This window comes from Chelonia mydas, chromosome 1 (assembly GCF_015237465.2).
Source record: "Chelonia mydas isolate rCheMyd1 chromosome 1, rCheMyd1.pri.v2, whole genome shotgun sequence".
NCBI lineage: Eukaryota > Metazoa > Chordata > Testudines > Cheloniidae > Chelonia > Chelonia mydas.
This window is the reverse complement of record NC_057849.1, coordinates 238,844,998-238,862,097: the sequence shown is the minus strand read 5'-3', so window position 1 is coordinate 238,862,097 and position 17,100 is coordinate 238,844,998. Positions and strand designations below refer to the sequence as shown.

The 17,100-nt window shown below is 38.9% G+C and overlaps 1 protein-coding gene across 3 annotated transcripts in view; it reads right to left on the bottom strand.

Annotated features, from left to right (window-relative positions):
- The window catches only part of DCP1B (decapping mRNA 1B), a 57,069-nt gene that overhangs the window by 16,798 nt on the left and 23,171 nt on the right, over window positions 1-17,100 (bottom strand). For 2 of the 3 annotated variants that reach the window (XM_007070830.4, XM_043540217.1), the window contains exons 4-5: window positions 6,908-6,974; window positions 5,105-5,240 (exon numbers count right to left, since the gene is read on the bottom strand). In XM_007070830.4, the coding sequence (XP_007070892.2) occupies window positions 5,105-5,240; window positions 6,908-6,974 (203 nt within the window). Of the gene's footprint in view, window positions 1-5,104; window positions 5,241-6,907; window positions 6,975-9,737; window positions 15,904-17,100 lie in introns of those variants that run through there. The other variant, XM_037877810.2, reaches the window with a different exon arrangement.

Genomic DNA, 17,100 nt, shown 5'->3' with positions numbered 1-17,100 from the left:
TTGATTGGTTAGCATTTGAGAGTCAATATGTTCGCTTGTTAAATACTGATATGTTAACTGGTATTCTTATCTCAAAAAGGATAGGGCAGAAGCAGAGGGGGATTCAGAGATGCTTGACAAAAATGATTAGCAGTATGGAAAGACTAAAATATGAAGAGAAACTGGGAATATTTAGTTTAGAGAAGGCGCAAAGAAGAGGAAACATGCTGGAGGTATACAAAATAATGAATAGTACAGAAAAAGTAAATCAAATGTTTTTCTTTACCCTCTCATAATTGACTAACAACAAATAGAAATTTGATAAAAGGAAATTATGCACTGAATAAAGAAAGAAGTATCAGCCCATGGAACTCTGATACAAGATACTACTGTGACCAACAGATAAGCAGGATTCACAGAAGGATTAAATATTTGTACTAATAACAAGAACAAGTTAATTAGACACAACAAACAAAAATGCGGAGGAGCTATAAATCCTCAAGCTTCAGAACATAAACCAAACTCTAACTGATGAATGTTAGGAAAAAGCTTTCCTTATGTCCAGGTCATTCTTTAATTGTTCACTTTGGGCTTTTGCACCTTCCTCTGAGGCATCTGGTTCTATGCATTGCTGGAAGTAGAATACTGGAACAGATGGACCACGAGTCTGATACAGTATGGCAATTCCTATGTAATTATTACAACAATTGGGCTCTTAGGCCTTTGGTGTTCAGAGACCATTGCCTATCATGCTGACCCAAGTCTTACTGTTTCGTTGTACTCCCCCATGTGTCTATATCCATGTACTGGCTCTTGTCTTAGAATGTAAGCTCCTTAGGGTGGAGACCATCTTTTCATTCTGTGTCTATCCAGTGCCTAGCACTGTGGGGTCCTGGACATGGCAAGGGCTCCTAGGTACTATGGTACTACTAAAGAAATGACTGGGTGGTCTTGGTAGCAGACGTAAACCTGGCAGGATTCAAAGGACTGATCATAAGCCAGAATAGCTACCAAACAGTTAAAAATAAACTTGAGAGATATACAAGGTAGAGTGGACTGAAAACTATCCAGTGCATCCATTTCTAATACACCTATCAACACGGGAAAACTAATGAGAAAGAGAGGGACAGATTGGTTCAATGACTGCATGAGGAGGCCAATAAAGAAGATCTTGAGGGCCGTTAGAGAAGGCAGCATATTTATGTCCTGGTTCTATGGAATGCTGTGCTTGAGGGAACTGCCATAACTGCCAACTACTTCTCAAAAATAGTTTAGTGGCTGTGTGGCCAGGCATGTAACTCCTAAAATGGTGCTCAGGGGAGGAAATGTCATGAAGGAGAACCAAAGTTCAATTCATACACCTGGGCTCCTGCCATTTTGCTTCAACCTCTAGCTCAGATGCTGCCTTCAGCACTGGTTTTTGGAGGCACAAACACAGACATGCCAAAAGGGTTGCTAGCAGTGAAGTGGAAAACGTTATTTCAGTTCTTGAATCTTCCTTCATGCTGTGCCCATCTGGCATAAGGTCAGCAACTGCTTCAAGCAACAGAACTGGGAAACTATGACAACCAAAAAGTAAACTTTGCCCTGAAAGGAGAACTGCAAAGCAAAAATGGAACTTGAGTTAACCATAAAATGCTGTACTGAATGCCCTCTGGCTAGGCTGGATGGGCAGCATTCAGCACAGAGAGCTACATAAGCTAACCTGCTACAGTTTTTTCCCCTCGTTGTGAAAACCTGTTAGTATACACTAGTTCACTGAAGATGTCCGGGGTATCTCAAATGTCAGAAGTCTTGTCAATCCAAGTGCAGTGGTATTTGATGGCGCATAATGGTGAATTTTAGGAGCTCTTCAAATGAACTAGGAAGTACCAAGAGGATTTTGCAGAGGGCAAGAGAAACTTCTTAAAAAATTAGTTTATACTGATTTCTATGCTCAATGCCCCAAGGCCTGGTTAATGGAACCTTCTGTCCTTGTGGGAAGTAGTGTCAGGAACCTTTAGTGCCAGGGCAGAAATCTGGGCTTAACTAAAGTTTCACTCTTGCTTTGCAGTTGCCCTTTAAAACCAGTTACATATGGATGGCTTAGAAAGACAACATCAGAACAACAATTTGAAGATCCAGTATGGAAGAGGGAAGTGTGTGCCAATAACATTAAAATATATATTTGTGTTAAGAAAAGTTTCCTTTGCATTAATCAACACCAAACGGCATATGTCATTGTGTTGTTTATTCACCTAGCTTTGTTAGATCCCTCTGGAGTTCCTTCACCTTTAAATTTGTGCATGCAGCATCCACACGGGGAGTTACAGCGCAGCACTTTGATGCACACTGCTATGCTCACCCCCTTAGTCTGAGCTGCCTGGCAATATAGACATGGCCTTAAGTCCTAAGTCACTTCGGCTCTTTGGAGAATTTTACCACTGGACTTAAATGAAAGAAAACACACCTCTTGAATGCACTGAAACCTGCTTGTTTATCTTGTCTGTTCCTACTCTATGGCTCACGAGGCTTCCATTATCCTTCCGAATCACAGATGATGCAGAAGGGTTAATAAGCAGACTTGACAAGCTGATTTCAGCACAATCACTGGCTTGAGACATAAGCTGGAAAGAAAGCGTAATAGTCATGAAGTGGCCAAAAATCACGGTAGTTGTGAAGTATAGTGGCCTTGAGGCCTGTGTGTCATTTGCTATGAGGCAAGGGGGATAGCTGCCTCCTGCAGACCTTGGTTTGCCTTCCTCCTCTGACTTTTCATAGGTCTATATGCTCCATTATGTCTTTCACTTTTTGCCCCTTCCCTGAACTCTGCAGGGTATAATATATCCTATAACAATGCTGTGGATGCTGATGCAACTTTGACCCCTCCTCCCGAAATTTTCTGAAATGATACCCCTGATTTAATGTAAAAATAAATCTGTGTATCACAATTTGTCCCGCTCCTCTTTTCCTAATTTTATGTTACTAAGGACACTGTCATGAAAAACATGATCTCTAGTCTGTACCAGGTCAGCTATTCCTGCTGCGTATGCCCCAGCTGAAGGCAAAGTGCTCTGTTGCAGAATATTTCCTTGGCAACCAATTATGATGCCACAAACATAGGATTATGTGGGGCATAAGCAGCAGCAGCAAATTTACAAAATATTCCAAGACTTTGTTTGCACACATATCTCTGAACAAAATATTTTTGTATTTCTCTTCCTCTATATCCTACTACATACATTTATATGTATAAAGGGAGAGGGAGAGAATTTCCTCTATCATGTATTCATCATCAAGGTATCTGAGCACAAGCCTAATGTTTTTCTAGATTTTCCAGAAGGTACCATTATAGTTCTTTCAATAGTGGCTATTCAAATTAGTTGTAAACTCTTTATTGTATATGAGGCAAAAAAGTTTTGATCCAAGCCTAGGTACCAATTCAGGATTAAATTACACCAACAAGTCTTCTTTTTGTCGTCTGTTTAAAGCATTAAACCCACCTCTTACACAGAACAGGTCTCAAGATGCTGGCTTCAAAAGCAGCTGTGCCACAAGAAACAAAGGCTACATTTCATGGGAGCTGAGAAAATTCACTACAGCCCTGCTTAAAATCTTATTAGTAACCACATTTCACAAAAGAAATAAAATCACCTTTCTTTAAATTGCTTGTGTTAAAAATATATATATATTCCCAGACCCAAAACTCTTATATGTTATGAGCTCATTATTCAACGGTGCTGCATATGAAAGACAGGAAACAGCAGCAGGATCCAACGGAGGCTCTGAAATACTTTACACCATTGATATAAATAATTGAAATGATTAGACTTTTATTCTGAAAGGTAAAACATTCTGGGCTGCTCAGTAATAAAGAGAAGAAAATTAATTAATCCATTAGTTACTTAGGTGTCTTAGAAACTCCAGAACACAGAGGAAGCATGTGGGATCGAATTATACTAGGTTTCAAACCTTTTCATTTCCATCCATCAATGACTAAACTACATCTCACCAACTACATTTAAAAACAGTTACTTACATGCTAGAGGTCTTCTCAACCAAAACTAACGTGTGCAAAAGACATGAGATAGTTGTCAAAGAGACTGAGAATAACTTCCCAGCAGCTAGAAGCCACCATGAGCATGTCATCCACACCAAAGTTACAGCTCTTAGGCACCAATGAATATGCAAGGAGAATGTGAGATTCATGTGTCAAAATCAAAGTCACTAAAATGTATCCCATAAGCTTACATGACTTAGACAATACTTAATTCTGCCATGAGTGCAGAGGACTAGACTAGATGACCTCTCAAGGTCCCCTCCAGTCAGGGGTGAAAGTGAGCCGGTACAGGCCGGTACTGTGTACCGGTAAGAACCCGCACACGCCCATACCCAGCCCACATTAAAGTGCTTCCGCGGCAGCGTTTTAATGTCCCTGCCCCTTTTGCCTCCCCTGTCGGTGGCCCTGCTGGTAGGGTCCGTACCGGCAGGGCCACCGACGGAGGGTGGGGGGGAAGGGGCGGCAATGTTAAAGTGCTGCTGCAGCAAAGGACACAGAAGCGTTTTAACGTTCCTGCCCCTTTTGGCCCCCCCGGCCACCAACGGGGGATGGGGGGCCAAAGGGAGCAGCTGCCCAGGGGCCGGCGATTTAAAAAGGCCCGGGGCTCCGGACGCCGCTACTCCTATGGCAGCAGCGGCGTCCGGAGCCCCGGGCCCTTTAAATCAACACGGAAGCCCTGGGCAGCGCAGGCCAGCCAGACTGGAAAGGCTGGGTGGAGGATGCTAACCCCCCAGCCCCGCCCCTTCCACCCGAGGCCCCGCCCCATACCAGTAAGTGGCCTCAGTTACTTTCACCCCTGCCTCCAGTCCTATGATTCTATGATCACTTAATAATACCCCCACAGAAAACCAAAAATCCCTATATGTATTATTTTCCTTGGAAGATACTGATTCACAAACATGAACTTGTTTTGCATGTTTTGTCAGGGAAAACCACATCAGGCATACTGCTCCAACACCCTGTAATTATTTGGTGTTTGCAAAGTAATTTTACAAAAAGAACATAAATCCATTAGAAGACAAAATGACAAGAGGTGGAGTCATGTTATCATGGCCCAAAGGAAATTTTACACAGAAGAAACCTCACCTTGGTATATTCATCTTTGGCCTTGGTAAGCATCCGTAAGATATCCACTTCCTTGCTATCACCAGAGCTCTGGATCATTGGAGAGGCTCCTGCTCCAGCCCCCTGCTGCGCTTTGAATTGCTCCTGCTGAGTTAGACTGGAAGTGAGGAGTAAAGTGGGAATCCATAAGGCAGAAATAAATGAAAATATCAAGTTCAACCACAACTATTTTTAATCATTAAACAAAACTCTAGAAGTTTATATATTTTTGCAGTCTATATAAAAGGATGGCTTGACTGGGGACAAGATGAAGTTTCCTCCAAATTCTGTGCATAAAGACTTGAATTTCTGAAACTCAATCACAGGTTCCACAGTCAGAAGGTACAGGGAATTTATTGTGTTATTTAGTTCTGACTGGTGGTGGGAGGTGGGGAACAGACACAATTCAGTCATTAACTTGTAGTAAATGACCAATTTCCTGCCCCAGCTGTTTTATAATTGCAGCAGAATGCTAAGAGTTCTAGCACACAGCCACTTGGCTGAGCTACAGGGTATTTTTTAATCTATATGAAATGCTGTTATTATAAACCACTACAAATGGTTTCCAATAGCATGAATCCTCTGAAAACTAGTCTTTATTATAGTAAATTACCAGTTTGAGAGTACCTAATTACCATCAACTGCAACTTGAGCTAGTTAACTAACATTAGCTGTTAAAAGCCCAGGTTTCCTAGGGATCATTGCTTATTTCCGTAAATTGTTTCTCTATCAACTATTTCTTGGGTCATAATTTAGCCACTTCAGTGCGGTAGGAAATGCAGTGATCATCTTTTTTTGCTGTCTTATAAACCTCTGTATTTCTTGCTCTATGTATGTCTACTAGTGCTGCAGTGTAGACATACCCTAAGACCTCAAAAACTTTGATTACAACATTTCATCAAAAATTAAGCACCTCCAACCCCTTCCCCATCAAAAAAACAAACAAACAAATGTTGCCAAAAAGCAGGCATATAGCAGGGTAAAGGAGCCAGCCATTAGATATAGAGCAGTAAGCAGACAAGGGATGGGCTCTGCCAGCACTGGACTCTTAAAGAAAGCAGTGAAAAAGCTAGGTGAGTGGACATCAGTAATACTATCAGAAATGAAATGTTGCACAGAATATATATGGTTTTATGTGAGGTGTTTGATCTCTGATTTGATTGTATAAACACTGAAAATTGTTTTATTAAGCAAATAAATATACTGAAGTCAGAGCTAATTAAGACCTTGCCTTACGTTTCAGAAAAATGACAAAGAACTTAATCTTCCACATTTTGTTAAAAAAGGGAGAAACAGAAGTTCAAGGTTAACATGGAAAGGACATATAAAAATAAAGAAGAAAGCTGCAGGCATCCTTTATGAATGCCCCCTCCCCCCACTTACCCCTTTTCTTGCACACCTGTAACGGTAATTCCTTTTAAAACTATAGGTCCCCAAAAAGAGGGGGGAAATTATCCATTCTAACCCCAATGTAGTACTTTTTCATTGAGCCACTCTCTGAAATAAATCTGTTAGGTTTTAGAGAATAAATCAGATGACCCATTACATTCTGATACAGTTTGAGAGATACTGAATTATGTAAAGGTATTGTATTCTGTGTACACATTTATTTTTAAATACATAATATTTAGTGATGTGTGACACAAGCTTATTTTCAACAAGTCCAGTATAAATGGGGTTAATATTCAAAGGAGTAATACCATCCAAGCAATATAATGTGCATGTATATACAGACGTACATACACATAAAGAGCACAAAAATCTTGTTTACTCATCATCACTTACTTTTTCATGAGCTCTGCAATTCTTTGGCATTCTTCCTTATCATAAAACCAAATTCCATAAATGGACACTGTAAATGCACATCAAACACAAACTATGAGCATCTTCTCATACATAGTATTCCACCTGACAGCAACTCTCTTTGGAGTGGATAGTTAAAGGTGACTTGCAAAGGATTTTTTTTTTTTTTTTTTAAAGAAACATTTTAAAAGATTTTTTTTTCCTGATTACAGATATGTCAACTCTGGTCTTCCCTGATTTTGCTGGAGGATTTATTGGATATCTCAGAGACTATACATTGCTAGCTCTCAAGCCTGCACTGAGGGCGTGGGAGTGTGGAATCCTTTTCTCCACAATGTTAGTTATTGGAGTTAAACAGTTCTCAATAAAAAACAAATTCTTCTTCTCTTCTCAAATTACTTGACTTTCATTTGCTTAGCTTTTGTCATGTCATTATTTTACTAGATCTCACTTATCAGTGTATTACAGGTAGACAGAACCTGAATTAGTAATGCAACAAACAAGCGAAAAAAATGTTTAAAAAACAAGAACAACCTTGCAGACCCTTCTTACATACTATACAAAGGAAAAGCATAACCCCAATTTTCTCCCTTTGCAGGTCACCTTTAATGTTGTCCATTACCACTCCTCCCTCTCCCCAAAAAGTAGCAAATTATATACTAGAAGATGCAACCAACCCCAGGACTGGAAAATACCGTCTAGTCCACAAACATAACTTCCTGCAGTTTTTCCTAGCAGCAGATTTAAATGTACTGATAATAAAAAATTCTCAAAACATCCAGGCTTATGCCCTGTCCACAGTAGTAATGAAACCACAATGACTGCAATAAACAGAGTTATAGCTAGCATGACCTTATTGTTCAGTGCAAAACAAGAAGTTTTCCAATCAGAAACATGCTACATAACTGAATGTACCTAGTGGGGTACAGCTGTAACAATGTTTGGCTGTCAAGAGTCTCAGAAAGGAGCTCCTGTCCACGCAGATCAGGAAAACTGTGCTAACTGTAACCTTATTAAAATTTAGTTATTGCTGCCATGGTCAGCACAGTTGGGACAGGGCCTTATTTGAAAGGGATGGAAATGAAAATAGAAGACAGCATTTTAACACATTCAGACAGTTAATTAAACTCATTGTCATGTGTCCTGTAACTCTCTCTGTATTATGGTGACCCAGCGCGATCACTCCTTCTATTCTACACATCTATTTCCACAGCTTAATTGTGGAATGAAAACTTGGCATAGGAGGTTTAAGCTGGAAAGGCCTTTGTTAACATTTGAAAAGAAAATTAGTTTACAGCTGTTTGTAAGGAACAGAAGTGCAATGAGCCCTCCACCCTATTTCCCCTCAAATTTTCAGCCTTTTGTTATTTGCAAGTCATTTGTATAACTAAAAAAGGACTGAAGTTAAATTTTCCAAAAGATTATATTTAAATATGATTTAATCACAATGCTCTGGCAGTGTGGGGGGAGGAGGACACAAAATAAATAGGCAATGAACAGCACATTTTAAAACTATATATGGTGCATCTCATCATTAATTTTCAGAGTAGAGTCATGATGATTCTATTACTTGTCTAAATAAGACATTTTATACCATAGGCTGTGATGGTTCCAAAACTCATGTATAAATATGTAACAGAGCTGTTGGTGTGAATTGTGCCAATAACGAACATCCTCTACAGAAAAGAAAATTAAACTTTAAACCCTACATGTAAAAACACTGAGTTTATAACACAAACCACTAAATGTCAGGAATGTTAAACTGCAAATCTTTAAAACTAAACATGGGATCTATTTTTAGGATCCCTAATTACTAACAGAGTATGCATAAACTCAAAAATTAAACATCCTTTTTTATACCAAATATTTGAAAAATTCATTGTTCTGTTAGGTCCTGTTTACACTACAAACAGTACAATAACTGAATCCTCCACTACAATACAGTAGAGGAAAGATGTGATTAAAATACAGTTAAAACTGAACACTGTTTTAAAGAGTTTTAACAAACCATTTTAAATACTCTGCAAAGTCCCATCTACCCAGTCATGTCCAACTTGTATTTCAATTGTGCCAAGGTGCTCCATGCTGTAAATGGGTCCCTAATATGGGACTGGTCATAGTGTAAGACCATAGTTGCCTGCCATATCTTTAGTCAAAAATCTTTATTCTGCCTCCTATCGCTGGTATTATCATAAACTGCTAAATCAGGTGTTTGTGTGATTGAGTTTTAGGGTTTTGTTTTGTTTTTTAAGAAATTTATATTTGACACCTGGGAGATTTACATCGCTAAAATCAATTACAAGTCAATGGAACACAATAATCACACAGGGCGCATTAAAGCACTGCAGCGGTAGCACTTTAGCTTTGCAAGTGTAGACTAGCCCTTAGATGACTAAGGCATGGATTATTGGGGCAAAGTCTGTGTTAAGAGTGGAACAGCCACACGCTCCTGATAGAGTGATAGATAGATAGAAAAGGCAACACATACTATAGCTAGTACCTAAGAATCCAGGAGCATCAATAAATCTAAAATGACACCAGACTCCAAAAACTGTAATGGCAGGGGCCTGGCATATCCCTGTAATAAAAGGTGAACTCACACACCACCAAATTCTCTAGAAGCACTCTAGTACTTATTACAATAATTTGTCTCACCTAGATTGCGTCTAAACCAGATTGCTCCCATCCGTTCCCCTAACTCTATCAGGCAGTATTTGGCAAAAAACAAACAAAAAATTAGATCTGAGTATCATCTGCCAAGTGGTAATCTCACAGGCAAAATGTGTCTCTGCTTCCCCCACACTATACTTACACATTTAGCAAAGGACGAAAAGGATACTCCTCATCCTTTGAGATCTCTTCCAGAGAGAGAAAGAAATCTACTGAAAGGCCTCTTTTATCCATTCCAGGAAGGCTTTACAGGGTGTTAGCAAAACAAACACATAATGGACAATGATATCAGAAGATGCTGATAGAGCTAACAAAACCACATGGACTCTGTAAGAACCAAAGACTAATTAGGGGGAGCTGGTCAGGACCCATACTGCTTACTGAAAGAAATGTGACTCAGGATCAATCTTATAAATTTTATTAAGACTCAAAGAAAAACAAAATTAAGAAAACATATCACCAAAACTAAACTATTGTTAATAATATTAAACTAAACTAGAAATAAAGCATTACAACTATCAGATCAAAATAAATATCAAATAATCGAGTTTGATGATTTAATTCCAGTCTAACTAGTTAAATCATAGGATTAATATTAAAAATAGTCAATCCTTATACATTCTAAACAGGATTCTAAGAAAGTGGCTGTTTGGTTCTAAGTCCTAACTAAAGAATTTTACCAACGTGAATCAAATCAATGATTTAAAGCCAGTCAATGGCTTACTATGGAAACTAAATTATTTAATATGTTTAAATCACAACATCAAAGCCAATTATAAAGCTTCCTCCTCAGAATTTTAGTCTTATTTGGTGGCTAGCGCCCCTCCCCCCCCGCACCGTCCAGAGATACTATAGTAGAGACTTGAGTTGATCTTGGAGATTCTGGAATGTCAGTTTTCCCCCAGATGGCGTACTGACCCAAAAAGGTAATGTTTTCAGCCTTATCTTTAGTTCCAACAGTTTGAAAATTTCATTTACTCAGCCATGCAGCACCGTCCCCCAAGGTCTTCTGACAAATCAGGTGCAAGGCATACCTTGAAGCCACACAACTTGGGCCAATCGAGGTCAGATTAGGTCATCTTTTATTAAGCATCAACTTGGAAAAGCTCTACTTAAATCAGAAATTTTAAAATATTTGCTGGTTAACATACTAGACACTGCAAATCTGCAATTCCTTCTCAAAATGTCAAAAGTCCAGTAACATTAGACCACTTTTGAGGAAGCTGGCATGTACTTATCCAGGTGAAAAAACGTCTTGAAATGATTCTGTGTCATAAGTTTCTGGAATGTTCAGCATAAAAATAACTGATTAGAAAAGAATCCTGGCAACAGTCACTCAACATTCATCCATCAGCAAAACTAAAAATAAGTTTGAAGAAACCTATGATCAGTTATCCATTTCATCATCTCCAGTTCCCTCAAAAACCAAGGCCTTTACAATGTAGTTGTAGCCATGCTGGTCCCTGAAAAAGAGCTCTGTGTTGCTCATAAGTTACTCTCTCTCACCAACAGAAGTTGGTCCAATCAAAGATATGACCTCACCCACCTTGTCTCTCTAAGGAATTTACAGTAATTGCTCTTCTGGAACAGGGGTATAAGTAAATTTTTGTTTTTTTATCAAATTGACTCCCAAAATTCATGGGTTTTGACACAAACAAGAATTTGGATTTTATCAATTTTAACCTGTATTTTGCAAATGCAGGAATGCCCTGGATCTGGCTCTGCCCTTGCAGTGTCCCTGCCAAAAGGCACAGTGCGCCTCCACAGAAGTCAACTGCCACTCGGCACCTGCTGCTGTGCCGAGCGGTAGCAAGACAGGCAGGGAGCCACATCGTGGCAGCCAAGTGGGGCTCCCTGCACATCTCGCCCCTTTATCACCCGACTCCCTGTGCAGTAGGGGAATGAGACAAGTAGGGACATAGGCAATAACTCTGGACTGTTTTCTCTGCCAGACAGAGCCTCCTCCTGACTCCGGCCCTTCAGAATGGCTCCAAGTGCTTCCCTTGCACAGTAGGCAAGTGAGACACACAGGGAGCTGTGCCCTGGTAGCCAAGACTGCATGATTTCTGCAGCAACAAGCCTCCAGGGAATGGAAGGCTGCTGCCTTCCCCATGAATACTGAACTGCCTTCTCCCCCCGGCCCCGGAGCCTTCATGTTTGGTTTTTATCAATCATCCTTTAAAAAAAAAAAAAAAAAGTTTTTTTAATACTGATTAAATTCCTGGGAAATTTTAAATGAAGTAAAACCCCAAAACGCAGGGCCTTAGCTACATGAGAAACAACTATTTTTCTGGAATCTTCATCTTGATAAAGAAAAGTAACTTTAAAGCCTATCAATATTAAACCCCCATGAAAGATAACATTTTATATAAAGTCTGTATTCCCATAAAAGCTGTTCCTCTCTCAACTATTTTGTTGTTGTCAGTCACTAACAGTCAATCATAAATAAAATATCATCTTCCTGCTAAGCCCACATTTAAAGATCACCTGTAAAGGGGGGTGGAGGGGGATTGTACCCTTTTGTTTTCTCTATGATGTATAGCTGAGGCAAAGAAGGCCTGAGAAGTTGTTTTGTTTTGTTTTGTCTCCTTTTGCTTTTTATGATATAAATTCAGGTCAGAGCTGTCATTTTCCTGGAAAACTCTCTGGAGAACTCAAGAATTAACATGTTTGTGACACCACAACTATCAAGGAAGTAAAACCCGATTAACTGAGCAGGAAAGTGATTTTTATTAAGACTAAAACGCTCTGCTTTTGCTAACACTACTGTAACTCAAACAACTAACAAGCAGCTGGGAAAAAAGCTCTCTGTTAAAGATTGAAGAATTCTCTCCTTCAATTAAAAGGCTGATAAAACTCCCAATCCACTTTCAACATAAACAGGGATAGGAAGACTTGATATTTTCATTATTTCAAAGGTGAAAAAACAAGCAGGGAAAATATTTTATTGAAGGAAAATAAAATCATTTTCAGAGTTATCTTTACACAATACAAAAGACATGGGGGAAGATTCTGCCTCCTTCCTGTCCCCTCCCCCCTGATCTTCTGAGTCTCAACTACAAGACTGTCCTTCCTCTCATAATATTCCATCAGTAGAGGGCTTCAAAGGTAATCTGCATGATTCCTCAAAGATCTGGAATGCAATTGTCTCCATCAACTTCTTAGGGCACACTATCAAAACAAAAGATGGGAGGCAAGGCCCTCATCTACAACAAATGATCTGACCGTAGAGTAGAAATCTATCACCACAAAAATCTGGGCAGTAAAATAGTCAATAGGTACCACAGACTCTGGGAGGCAAAAAGGGGGCTTAAAATCACTTTTTTCTCCTCATCCTGAGCTACAGGCACAGCACATAATCTGGCCCCTGGGTTCTATTCCCTGCAGTGCCATAATTCACCTATTACTACCTCAGTTACAAAATCTGTAAAATGGGGAGTGATATTTGAATTCTAAGGTAGGAGTAGGAGGCCTTGCTCAATTAAAAGGGCTATAAAGTGCAGACGATTATTAACACCAGCCAGTGGAAGAGATGAAACTAGAACACATGGTCTTTTTCTGGCTCTCAGCCCACCTTATCACAGTGGTAAAAGTAGACAAACAGAAAGAGGAACTCACTGCAGTAGCAGTCAAGGAAGAGGGAAAGCATGCAGGAGCACTGCTCCCCCAAACTGGGCAGATGAGAGGGAGCGCTCATGTTGTTTTTAGAGAGAAGGAATGAGAGCAGCACTTCCCCTTCCCCCAGCGCCTTCATTATTTCCACGCTACCTTTCCCTAAGCTAAAGAAATGGCAGCTGCTCCTACAATGTCTCTCCAAAAGCCTCTATCAAGATCTGTTGTAGCACTTTTCAGAGGTTTATAACACAGTCAAATCTGGGTGTATATTTCTGGGGCCCTCAAAAAGCACCTCTTCGATCCTGCTACCCTCCTGCTAAGTGTTAAGTTCCTGCTCCAAACTCCAGAGGTGCTAGAGATCTTCAAAGAAACAAAAATAATTTAACATTTGTAAAACTACCTATTTTCCCCAACCTCATTCTCAGAAATAGATGAACCATTTTTGCTGAAATTAAACAAAACAAACAAGCAAACAAAACGAGCCTGAGGCAGTGAGGAAGCATGGAAGCTTTCAGCCCAAATGGTTAAAAGTTTGGAAAAATGATAAGCATTTGAAAAGAAGGGCTTATAATGGAAAGTGTTAAGCAACCTTAACTATAGATACTGCTTCCAGCTCTGCCTATAATGATCAATTTTAGCTTATTTCTGCGCTGAATGCTTCTAGACCTTAGTTAATGGAAATGCATTTGTAGTTCTGGGCTTAAAGGAACACCATCAAGCACAAAAATCCAACTTTTCTCAAACTTGTACCTATTGTTATGAGTAACGTGTAAAGATTACTGTAACTTTTTCCCCTGTATTTTTTCAATTTGTTTACTCTCTGTATTTGACACTTTGTGCACGGTCAATTTCACTGTTTCTTCAGGTTCCTGTGTTTGGATGGATCTTTCATTTAGTAACTGCAGTAAGAAAAACATTTTAAAAAATAGGAAGATATCATTATAAAGCCATAAAAATTGGCTGGAGACTCAGAAGCTGATGTAGTATCTGAAACTACTTTAAACTCTTTTTGCAATTGTGCAATTTCAGGTTGGCAGTGTCCCTTTAACTCAATTTTCACTTTAGCTTTGCAGTTCATCTTTACATCATACCCTTTGACTGTGCTTTTATCAATTTGTCTTGGCCTTTTAAAATTTTGTAATACATGAAAAAATAAATTTTCTATTGAATCCTCTGCAGCCCTCTCTTCTGCCATACTTCACTATTATTTATCTCCAATAATGCAGACATCTGCCCACAGATAGAGTTTCCAGAGGAAAATTAGAAATATGATTTTAGCAGGCAAAATTTCTTGGGCACAAAAAGCAGGCATGCCTCCCTCAGGAAAAAAAAAAAAGTAAACAGGATTTGGTTTATTCTAGTCATAGATAAGTTCACACTGTGTTTACAAGAAAAGCTTTGACATCTTGTTGCAGCTTCATTCCCTTTTCACATACGTATGCTTAATACATTTTCAAATGCTGGAAAATCTACAGGGTATTAAAATTCCCCCTTTCTATAATTCCTGAATTTTAGTAAGTGTGATTATACTTTGAATGATGTTGTGTTTTCCCTTTGTTAATTGATTAGGGTTTTTTTGGTTTTACGGTATTTATATATCCTATTTTATCAATTTTGGTTTAACTGTGTTTTAAATTAAGGTTCAGATTACTGTAAAACGGGCAGATTGATTGACTTTTCAAATAAGATAATTGTTGAGTGGAGTAGTCTGTATGGCTACTCACTATGCCTTTAGTTTTGAAATCAAGTTTTTCACCAATGTGATTTAAAAAAGAAATATGCAGCAAATTCTCTGTTTCAAACCTTCAGTTTAACAGGTTAGTTCAGCAGAACATATAGGCTCATCAATTTCCTGTTGGTGTAATAGCCAGACACTTTTTAAATGCTGAAGGAGGGCAGGAAGGCAACCCAGTTGAAAATGGGATTTTTGACCCCCGAAAATAGAATAGAGTTGTGTGTTAAATAAGAACTTGGATCTGCAAATCAGGAGGTTCACATTTCACAAAATCTGCAGAGGCATGGAAAAACAGGTTCTCCCAGAAAACAAATGTGCCTTTTCAATTATATTGGAAAAACAAACAGGCTTTTTCACTGCAAACAATTTCTTGGGAAAGAAACACTTCAAATCCTTCGTCTTCCTTTCTCTCATCCACCCCTACCTCCTGGTGCTATACTTCCATCAACTCTGCACAAACTGGAAATTCCCTCAAAGATAGTTTCAGGTTAACTAATTTGATTTCTCAAGAATCTCCATGTGTGGCTGTCTCTTGATCAAGAACTATTACTTCCTACATTTGGTTTTCTACTTTGCCTCCTATAATCTTGCACTTGGACCTTTCAGCTCTCTCAAGCAAGGAAACAAAACTGGCTGAACCACTGACAACGTAATGTCTGCTGAACCTATTTTAAGGAAATCATATGCTGATTACAAACTTGAACCCCAACTTCTGAAAGGCATGAATTCAAAATACAAAAATGCCTCAACTCTTGGCCTATAGGAACTTAAATCCCAGCACCGCATCTTTCAGTGACAAGAAGCTCTTCTAGGGCATTATGGAAGCTTTTTATTTTCTGTGTGATGAGATGTACAAAATGTTCATGTGATAGAAACCAAAAAAGAAAAAGAGAGGAGCCAACCAAAGAGAGAGAGAGAGAGAAAAGAACCTAATTAAAACATTACATAACACCTCGACCTACTCACGTGAAACTACAAGCCCTGATGGCTTTGTATGATCTAAATTTTCATTTTTCCCCCAAGTCCCTCCCCCCCACATTGAAAGATGTTGTGTTGAGATATAAGTTATTGTGTAGAGTATATGCAGACAACACAGCCTGTTAAGCAAAGAATGTGAACACTGACTTTCTGCAAAGTTTGACACAGAGGCAAATGAATTGCCATAGCATGTCCAGCTAATCCAATATCTTGTCTCAAACAGTGAAAACTACCAGATGTTTCAGAAAAAGATTCAAGAAATTCTACAACAGACCATTATGGATGAGCTTAAAAATAGAGGAAGTTCATTCCTAACCCTCGGCAGTTTGTGGTTGACTTCTGGCCTGAAGCACGAGGCTTACATCCTTTACAAATTTCTACCCTGGCTAATGGAACTCTGGTTGTTATTCATATAAAAATAACCCCAGTATCACTGAAACACAAGCTCAGATAGGCACAGGAGAGCATACATATGTAAAATAATGACAACAATGAGTGGAGAGAGGATTTCTTATTATAATTTTAAGCACTATATCAGCAAATAACAGCTGTAGATTTTAGAACAGGAATGCACATTTCTAGGATGGCAATATCCTGGCTAGAAGGAAGTTAACCAGATGTAATGTTTCAGGATTACTTTCATTTGCCGATTAACACAAACTCTGAAATGCAGAAAAATTATAATAATATAAACCATGCCGGTCATTAATAGTATTTATAATCCTAGATCGGGATGACTGAGCCCCAACACTAAGTTACTGTTTTTCAGGTTTTTAAAAACACATTTGCAAACTTTATAGAATGACACTGGAACAGTTGAACTGAATTTTATTATAGAACACATTCCTTGTCCTTTAAAGGGTATGCCATCCTGTACTTGGGTTTCATGTTTTTAATGGAAAATATGGTTTAATGCTGATTTTCAGTGTTTGCTCTGACAAAGGCAGATCTGTTGAGCATCAAGCATCTTATATTACATCAACTACACACATGAATTATTCTGTATATGCATCATATGGTACACTCTCTTCCCTATTTATCTTCCTTGTTTTGAGAAATGGTTACAAATATAAGTTTCTATGTAAAAAAACAAAACTCACATTCCAGGAGAAGTTTTCTGGCTATGTCAGGCCTGAGGTCCACTCACCCCTAGACAAAACCTATCTTTCTTCAAACA